Source organism: Spermophilus citellus (assembly GCF_964194105.1).
Source record: "Spermophilus citellus genome assembly, chromosome: 6".
NCBI classification, from domain to species: Eukaryota; Metazoa; Chordata; class Mammalia; order Rodentia; family Sciuridae; genus Spermophilus; species Spermophilus citellus.
This window is the reverse complement of record NC_138187.1, coordinates 29,058,120-29,067,939: the sequence shown is the minus strand read 5'-3', so window position 1 is coordinate 29,067,939 and position 9,820 is coordinate 29,058,120. Positions and strand designations below refer to the sequence as shown.

At 55.0% G+C, this 9,820-nt stretch overlaps 1 protein-coding gene across 3 annotated transcripts in view; it reads left to right on the top strand.

Moving 5' to 3' along the window:
- The window catches only part of ORAI2 (ORAI calcium release-activated calcium modulator 2), a 32,645-nt gene that overhangs the window by 16,095 nt on the left and 6,730 nt on the right, over positions 1–9,820 (top strand). For 2 of the 3 annotated variants that reach the window (XM_081297337.1, XM_081297336.1), the window contains exon 3: positions 8,507–8,744. In XM_081297337.1, the coding sequence (XP_081153463.1) occupies positions 8,520–8,744 (225 nt within the window). In that variant the 5' untranslated portion in view covers positions 8,507–8,519. Of the gene's footprint in view, positions 1–4,649; positions 5,042–8,506; positions 8,745–9,820 lie in introns of those variants that run through there. The other variant, XM_081297338.1, reaches the window with a different exon arrangement.

Here is a 9,820-nt window from a genome sequence, read left to right as displayed (position 1 = left end):
GTGGATGCAGGACCACAGGTGTCAGCCGCGGCCAGCCCTGACTGCCCTCAGATGGCCCCTTTCCACCCCAGACCTCCACTGCTCCCCATCCCTCATGTTAACTGTCAGAGCAGGAAGAAAGGAGGCATTCGGGTCACCCTGACACTGCCCCCAGCCCACAGCGTCATCTGCCACAGCTCAGGTGGTCTCACCTGTCTCCTGAATCTCCTCCCTGAGCCAGCACACAGCCCGGTCTCCATCTGTCCTCGCCACCTCAGTCCAGCCCCACGTTCTCTGTTTGCTTCCACCGCTTCCCGCATCCCACTCCATGGTCTCACTGATGAGACAGCCCTCACCAGGTAGCCCTTGGTGGCCTTTGTAGTCTCACTCAGCATTCGTGGCAGGGCCTTGCTGGCTGGCTTCCTGCTTTTGCTTGCCTCTCAGCTCACCCTGCAGTGCTGGGGCGACCCAGTGTGCTCCCGTGTCCTCTCCAGGAGGTCTTGTCTGGCTTTAGACACCGTCCTTGCTGGAACCTTGTGAGGGTGTGAGCTTCCTCCCCTCAGAGCCCCGTACTCGGGTCCCACTGCCTGCCGAGGGCTCCTCTTCATGTCCAATGGGAGCCTCTAGCTGGTATGAGAATAATGAGAATTTCAGCCTATCCCCCCATTTCCCCACTGTGGTGAGCTATGCCACCATCCATACCAGTACTTGAGCCCCTCATCTGAGGGTCAGGGTCATCTTTGGTTCCTGTTTTCTTACCCCCCACCATCATCTATCAGAAGGTTCTGGACTTGCTCACTCTCTGGTCTCTCTCATTCCGCACACTCCACAAACACCAGCATCTTTTGGCCACTTCTGCTTATTCTCTACCCCCAATCCATCCTCCACATAGTAGCCAGAGTCTCTAAAAACTCACCAGATCTTCCCACCCCGCTGTGTTAGGGCCCCTGGCTTCCCTCACTGGGGATGAACAGGAGCTGCCAGGCTCTGCCGTCAGACTCTGCCTCCGCCCCCTCATCCCTGGCCATCTCCCCGGCTCTGGGCCAACCTTGAGTGCCCTGCACTTGCCCTGCTGTGTCCTCTTAGTGGGGCCTCAGCCACATCACTTGGAGAGGCCTTTCTCACCACCGCCTGTTTCTTCAGCACAACACCTGTCATTATTTCCTGCCCTGCCACACCTTCAGCTCCAAAAGGACAAGGCCCTTTGCTCATTCTGGTTTTTGTTGCATTCCCTAGTGCCAGCACAGTGCTTGGGACATCACAGGTGCTCAGTAAATGACCTTTAAATGATTGAGCAGAGCCAGGCACTGGAAGCAGATTAGTTCTTCAAACCCAACAAACTGCAGATACGGCAGGAAAACGTTTAGACACCAGTCAGTGGTTGGTTAAAAGGGATTGTCCCATGCATGCAGCACCTGGGAAGGACCTACTTAGAAATCCAGATACCAGGGTGACGTCCCCCAGAGATCTGATTCATTACATTTCAGGCCCAAAATATACATTTTAAGTATGAGATCCAGGAAGGCTGGCTTGGAGCACCTTAGCTACCATTACTGCTTTAAATTCACTTTTCTGTTTTTAACATTTATCTTTTGGAAAAAATGTGAAATTGAGTTAGAGAAGTGATGTTCTACTGACCTTTTGAAACTCAGTCCAGCTCCTAAGGCCACACAGAAGGCGGAGAAACCGCATATCTGATGATCGTGGAAACAGGCGTGTTCCCCCTTCTCCCCTTTGGAAGTTAATTTCTGTTTACTCTTTGGCATACTTGATGAAAGTGAGCTACGATTATCATATATTAGCATGTATTTCCATAAAGAGCAGTCTTAGAAATTAACCTGGAACAAGTCCAAAGAAGCTGTTTCTTGTTCCAGGAAATGTAGCAAATGTTTACTGAATGCAAAGTGCTCAACCCAAATGATCCCAGGGTCATTGCTAGGCACTGGATATGGTGAAGGTGCATTTCCCTTCAAGCAGTCCCACACTTTGATCAGGAACAGGACCTGAGCACAACAGTGCAGAGTGCTGTGCAGGCCTCTGACCCTGCCTTCAGGAGGCAACCTGTCATTTTGTGTTGCAGGGAATAACTGGAAGGGAACAGGTGGGAAACTGGCAGTAACCCAGCCCTCGGAGCCACCAGTGGCCTGAACAGAGGCAAGTTCCAGCAGGAGAACTCAGGGAGAGGAGGAGGCCAGGATGATACCAGGTTGACCATGTCACCAATGGGGGATGAAGGAATATCCCCTGGGGACATGTGGCCCAGGAGGTGGACAGGTGTGTGAGGGAAAAATGACAAAATGTAGCTGTAGGCATGGTGACGTCAAGGGTCCCTGGGATGTGCACTGCAGAGATGACTCCCAAGCTTAGGAGATCCAACCTAAGAGGATAGCTTGGAGTCTCGGGTTGCACCTGGTCCCTGGACCAATAGAAGAGGGGGAGATGTTAAAGAGGGTGAGAAAGAGATGGGAGATGGCTGGAGGGATTGAGCAGTGGAGGAAAGGAATGGGTCTCAGCAAGGTCAGGGGAGAGCCATGGTGGGATATGAAGGGAATAAGAAAAATTAGAAAGTGTTTACTGAACGCAAAGTGCTAAACCCAAATGATTCCAGGGTCATTACTAGGCACTTGGAGTGGGCTTTCTCCTCTTTGTGTCCAATGGAAGCCAAGTGAGTGTAATGGTTTGTCCTCCCAATTCATTCAGGAACTTAATCCCCAAAGTTTTATGATAATAGTATTAAGAAGCTAAAAACAATCCAACTTGAGTTTAAAGGTGGGGCTTTGGGAAAGAGATTAGATTTGAGGGCCCTGTGATTGAATCCCACTGACTTTGAGAGAAAGACCACACAGAGATACCCACATGCCCACTGTGATCTAATGCAGTCCCGGGGGTCTTCCCCAGAGCCTGGGCCACTGCATTTGGACCTCATACCTTCAGAACTGTGAGTCAAAATAAACCTCATCTTTATAAAGTAGCCTGCCTCTGGTATTTCATTATAGTAATGGAAAACTGACTAAAACAGTGGAATGTTTGAAATTTTACAGAGGAGCTGCCATGGGTGATGGCAAGGGCTAGGCCATAAGAGTGAATGGTCAAGGGGACAGAAGCAAGGCACCAGGGATCTGGAAACATTAGCTGTGCCTACTGTTGAGTCCATCCTAAAGGGAAAACAAGGACCTTAGTGCCACTGAGTGTGCATGGCCTCAAACTGGTCTGTTTCCAAGCAGGATAGCTAAGGCCCTAGGAGAGATGGGACTTGTCCTGACTACCATCTAGGAAAGTGGCACAAACTGGCCAACATCTTGGCCATCAGCACTTGTGAGTCTTCACCTGAACCTCCCACTCACCCCCCTTGTGCCAGAGGACACCTCTGACTAGCAGTTTTGTGACTTAAATCTGCTTTCAGTAGTGTCTTCACGTGTCCTCCCTCCATCTTCTAAGGGAGAGAAGAGCGCCTTTCATTTGGTTAGGACCTGGGCCCTGAGAGCTGTGGTGCTGCTTCTGTCTGGACATGCTGGATTGTGCTTGGGGTTGGAGGCGTCACCACCTGGCACTGGAAGCTCTAGAGGACAGCACTTCAGGCTTCCTGAGTAAGACTGAGCACTCATGCTGCCCCTGCAGAGGAATTTTCATCTATGATGCAACTACTGTAGTTTACAGAATGTTTTCTTCCTCTTTTTAAGTTCATTTATCAAGAACTTGAGGTTGAGGTTTGAAAGACACAGCACGATAGCTTTATGAGGACTCTGCTCTCTGAAATTAAAATGCCCTCTTTCCTATAGCTAAGGGGCAGGGACAGTAATCAGACCCTGGGATTTTCTTATGTTATTGTTAGGGCCTAACATCCCTGTTGAGTCAGTAACCAGCGGGAAGAAACTGGTTTAGTCTGTTTTTTAAGTGTCCTGGATAAAAAGGTAACATTCCTGGACCCTGAAGTGTAAAGGGATTTAGCCTGGCATTTGCAACATTTATACTCTCGCAATTGCCGGAAAACCTGGACTGGGTGACAGGAGTGGAATTTTTCTTTCGTTTGGATAAATGTGTCACGGTCGAATGCTGTTGTGACAGATGGAAAAATCCTATGTAGGGCACGCAGCAGCCTACCAGGCACGAAGGAAGGACCCTTAGGGGCCGTCTGGCACCGGCGGGTTGATATGAACCCATCCTGCCTCTCTGTGAATTATTCATGTGCACTTCCTGAAAAGAACGCTCCTGTTTGAATATCTCGGTCGTAAAACCGCACCGCTCACCCAAGGGTGAGAGGTTCGCTGCAGAGCGCCCGAAGGGGCGGGCGGCAGCCCTTTGGTGCGATCTGTGAGCTCTCCGCGCAGCTCCCGGGGGGCTGAGGTTGTTGTGCCGGGTTAGGTGCCAGCAGGTCTCCCTGAGAGTGGGCTGTGTGACCCGGGCGACCCAGACCGGCTCGGTGCTCCGCGCGGTGCCCGCACACACCCTGGGCAAACTCGGGCGTGGCCTGGCCCTTCCACCCTTTGCCCCACCCCACCCTCCCCGGGGCAAGGGCGATGCTGGGCATCCTTGGAGGCTGTGAACCCAGGCGCTTCTCGTCAGTGCTCAGGCTCACCCTCCACGGGGCCGGCCCTGCCGGTCCTTGCCGTTTGATCCAGGGCCAGAGAAAGTCCAGCTCGTGAGTAGGTGGCCCGGGTGGGGCCCCGTCCTCTGGCTCGCCTCGCTGCCGGCCAGTCATCCTGCACCCAGCGGAGGCAGGAGAGGTGACCCCGGCTCGCAGATTTCCCGGGGCGCAGCCCCAACGGTGGTCCCGGCGGGGGAGGAGACCCCGGAGCTCCCGCCCCCCCCATCCGGCGGGTCACGTGCCCCAGCTCCCCGTGGGCCGGTCACGTGACGGCGGCGCGCCGTTGCCTTGGCAGCGGCTGCGGCGGCCGGCGGGGGCGGGGCGGCCGTCGGAGGCGGGGCCGGGGGACCCCGCTCTCCGGGCGGAAGGAGGGAGGGGGCCGCGCTCCGCGCCCGGCCGGGCCACGCCACTGGGCCACGCCACCGCTGCCTGCCGCGAGCCCGGAGCGGCGCCGGGGCGGCGGGCAGGGCAGCTCCGGTGAGTGTCGGCGCGGGCGCGCCCCCTGCTCCCCCGGCCTCCGGGCGGGGGGCGCGGGGTGCTTCCCGCCCCGCTGGGGGGGCCGAATCGGACCGGGGACACTGGACGGAGAAGGGACTGGCCCTGGGGAGGCTTGGGACAGAGCAGAAAGAGGATGGCCGTGGGGGTGGGAGCGGCCAGGTGGCCAGTCCCGCGGGATTCCGAGCATGGTGAGGTGCCCAGAGGATTCGGAAGTTGCGGGCACCTGCCGAATCCGGGGCTTCGCGAGGGGAAGGGACAGGAGATGCAGATGGACGCTTGTGGGAGCTGCAGGGTCCCCTCCTCGCACCCTTGTGTTACAGCGACATTTCCCGTGCCCCAGATGTTCAGAGGAAGTCAAGGCAGACAAACTCTAAACCCGGCCCCTGGGAACGATTCTGACCAGCCCGCCTAGGAGAATCGCTGCTTCTTTCTCCAGACCTCTTTTCTCAGACCGCTCCTGATCAAAACAACCAAGAAACCCCAAAAGGTTTAGCCAGGAGAGCATCCTTGGGAGCTTGTGCGTCTGACAGAAATGTCGGCTCCATCTTGGCCCCCCCTTACTTCCTCCCTGAGCCTGGAGCTGGGGACCAGACTCTGGGCCACCCCTTGGGGCCCAGACTGTCACCCCGTAGGTCCTGGCTGGGAGGGTGAGGGGTGGATTTGAATCCTATCCTGGCTGGTACCTCTGGAGGAAGTAGCTTCCCTACCTTGGGGATCTAGCTCCAGGCAGGCAGGCAGCCCTTCCTGCCCAGCCCCCACTCCCCACAAACACACACACTCTGGGGACATCTGCAGCAGAGTTCAGCCTCTCCCCAGAGGCTGTCCTCAGCCTTCACTTCTCTGAGGCTGTAATCTCCACTCTGACTGGAGCCCAGCTGCCATTCACTGGTGGCCACTAGGCTTCCCTCTGCTGTACCCCAATGTTCCTTCCTGGGGGCACCAGGCTCCCAGTCTTTTCAGTCCACCCACTATTTCACTTGAGTGAATGTGGTTCCAATACAGATGGACCCAGCAGGGCCTAAAGGTGCCCATCATCAGTCTCTCCATCCCCCAGGGCCAGGCACCACCAGAGAGAACCCTGCAGTTACACTGCTGGCCACACAGGCCCTGCCCCGTGCTGCTCTCCTGCTCCAAGTGTCTTCTCCCTGCCTGCCAGGCAGCCAGCCTTTCCACCTTGTCCTCAGACATGTGTCCAAAGCTGGTCTTCCTGCCTTTCAGAACCCTTCCTGCTGCAGCATCTTATCTTTTAAGGGAGGGTCCCTCTCAGGGCCAGTTTAGTACTTGGGTCTGAGTCCCCTAATCTTGCTCTCTGGTGTTGCTCGGGGGTTAGCTCCCTGTGAACTGTCCATTGGACCACAGGCCCAGTTCTGTTCTGTGTGGGGAAAAGGAAATGTGCACTTCCACATTCTGACACTTTTCATTTATTTGGAGCTAACCCATAGATTGTTCAGTGGGCATCATTTCTTTGAATTCTCCCCAAGGAAAGGGACCTTCAAGTGATGAAGTGCTTGGATGAGTACTGCTGGCTGCAAATGAGGACAAGGTGTAACCCAGATGCCCAAGTTGGCATTCCTGTACGTGACTTGATCCCTTGGCAGATAGCAGAACAGAGGTCTTGTTGGTTGGCCAGTAAGAAAGAGCTGTGACTTTGTGACCATGTGGGGAACAAGGAGAAAAGCAGATCAAGGGAGTCCTTTCCCCACCTCTGACATCTTCCTGTTACCCTCCTAGAGATAGACGTGGATGGATGGTTCCTTTGCTGCTGACTCTGGTCAACACCCCCAGCCCACCCCCTCCCAGGTGCCCTCCTTGGAGCTGGGAACCCCGCTGTGCTTCCAATGCCTGAGCCGGCTTTCTAGGAGGCCCAGTGGATCTGATTGCAGAAGTTACTAAGGCCAAGCAAGGTGCCTGTGTCCTTGAAGCAAGCCCCAGAGATTAATTAGAGCCAGATCCCAGGCTGCTCAGGCTGCCCCCGGAGCCCCTGGAGACCCTCCAGTCCCCTATTTAGATTAGCAGGGACTTGGGTTAAATTCACAGATCTCAACAAATCAGTCCTTCTGATGTTTGGGCCACATTTCAAGCCCCGTGTCTAGGAGGGTGACCGCAAGGGTCTCCAGTCTCCATTCCTCCTTAAAAGTTGCTCATGTCATTTGAGGGCTTTGATTTTTCATTTGGCCACAGGTTCCTATTGCAGCCAGGATGGCTTCTTTAAGTTATATAAACTAAAGATTGGCTTTTGGGGTGAACTGTGCTGATTAGAATTTAGTTGGAAGCGTTTGTTCCATGGGTTGCGCTTGGTCATGGAATGCAGCTTTGAATCTTGAGGGGCATTGTCTTCAAGGGTCCTGGAGGTGGGAGTACCCCCAGTTTTTGTTTTGAATTCAGGGCCTCACCCATAGCAGGCAAGTGCTCTACCACTGAGCCGCACCCCAGCCCAAGGTCCCCAATTCTGAAGATGAAGGCTTGAGGTTCGCAGGTCAGGCGTCGCGCTCAGGATCTCGCAGCAGAGTCAGATTCCTGTTTCTTTTCTTTTTCTTTATTTCTTTTTTATTTGGTACTGGGGATTGAACCCAGGGGCACTTGGCCACTGAGCCCCATCCCCAGCCCTATTTTGTATTTTATTTAAAGACAGGGTTTCACTGAGTTGTTTAGCACCCTACCATTGCTGAGGCTGGCTTTAAACTTGGAATCCTCCTGCCTCAGCCTCCCAGGCCGCTGGGATTACAGGCGTGAGGTACCATACCCAGCCAGGCCCTATTTCTTTAGGGTGTAGACTTTTTTTCTTCTCCCACGGTGTTGCTGGGGCTGGAACCCAGGCCTCCTCCACTGAGCTCACTTACGACCCCCTCGGCTTTCTCTGAACACACAGTAGCCTGTTCCTGGCGTATGGCACACATGAGGGGATTCAGTGGCAGCCTTCAAGTTCCACTCACCCACTGCCACGCTGAGTCGGAGCCTCTCTGAGCACTGAGAGAGTGGTGCCTTTTAGCTGTGCAGGTGGTGGTGGGTGGTGAGCCCCCGACCCTCCTCTTCTGCAGCTGGCTCTCACACTATGGCATGGGGACCGCCTCAGAGACCAGGACCCCACATCCACTCTACCTTGGGCCCTGTACAGCTCTGCAGGCCCTGGGAGGGTTAAACAGACTTGGGAATCTGGCTTTTCTTTCCTGTGTGTGTTTTTTGCAGTACTGGGGAGTCCCGGGGGTGCTCTACCACCGAGCTACACCCCAGCCCATTTTATTTTTCATTTTGATTCAAGGTCTTGCTACATTGCTTAGGGTCTTGCTAAGTTGCCCAGGCTGATCTTAAACTTGTGATCCTCCTGCCTCAGCCTCCCTAGTGGCTGGGATTATAGGCATGTGCCACCACTCCCAGCACAAGTATGACTTTTCAAGGCTCCAGAACTATCTGGGGCACCTGATATTGTCCCTGTCTTACCCGCAGCCTGGCCCCCACCATGAGTGCCGAGCTCAACGTCCCCGTGGACCCCTCCACCCCGGCCTGCCCTGAGCCCGGCCACAAGGGCATGGATTACCGCGACTGGGTCCGCCGCAGCTACCTGGAACTGGTCACCTCCAACCACCACTCAGTGCAGGCCCTGTCCTGGAGGAAGCTCTACCTGAGCAGGGCCAAGCTGAAGGCCTCCAGCAGGACCTCGGCCCTCCTCTCGGGCTTCGCCATGGTGAGTACAGCGAGGCGGGGGCCCACCTTGGAGAGCACTGTGTTGCTCCTCCCCACAGCCAGGGTGCACCAGGGAGTCTGTCCGACCTGCTCCTCCCAGAGCACTGTGCTGTTCACGCAGGGTTGTTGGGACTGGGGAGCCCCAAGCCTGAATCCTCAGAAAGCCCGTCTTCGTGATGAGAAGGTAGTGGGGGGTGGAAACCGCTCCATGGACAGGCACCCTGCAGCCCTTCCTTGGAGCCACCCAGGAGCTGGGACACCTGCAGGACTTCAGCAGGACTCAGGATCGGTTGGGGTTAGGCTGGTTGGGGAGGTAGACGCTGGCCAAGTGTGGCCTCCTCGGGTGGTGCAGAAGTTCTGGCCTGCTTCCCCGCCACTTTCCCTCTGAGTCATCCCAGGTCAGGAGTCAGTCTTGGAAAAGCCTCGCCTGCTGTTGATTCCACTCCCTGTCCCACTGGATTGTCCCAGAGGGTGAGGATGGCAGGGCTCAGCCCTCACTGCTGTGTGCTGAGGTGCATTTGGGCTGGAAATGATTGATTTCTTTTTGTAACAGTTGTTTTTCTATAACCCACTGGATGTTAAATTGACAGTGCAATTTAAAATAAAAAGCCGAGGGGGCGTGGTGGGACACGCCTGTGATCCCAGCAGCTCAGATCAGAGGCTGAGGCGGGAGGATCACCAGTTCGAGGCCAGCCTCAGGAAAAGGGCTGCAGTGTGGCTCAGCGGGTAAGCAGCCCTGTGCTCAACCCCCTGTAGGAAACAAAACAAAAAGCAAGAAGCAGAAAGCGGGCAGAGCGAGCCTCCTCAGTCCCCCCTGCCCTCCTCTAGTCAGAGAGGGCTGGAGGCCCGGAGGGCGGGATCTCATGGGATCTCATGGGGCTGCAGAGGTCGCCCAGCTCAGAGGCAGCACATTAGAAGGCAGCACATTTGTGTTTAGGTCTGTGGTTGAGAGAAAGGCTTATTTAAAGGTGCTGTGTTTTATTTTTATAACATGATTACAGAAATGTGTAATCAGGTGGTGCACAACTTTGGCTTTTACTGATTTTCTTCCTGTGGGTTTCATCTTGTTAAAAAAAA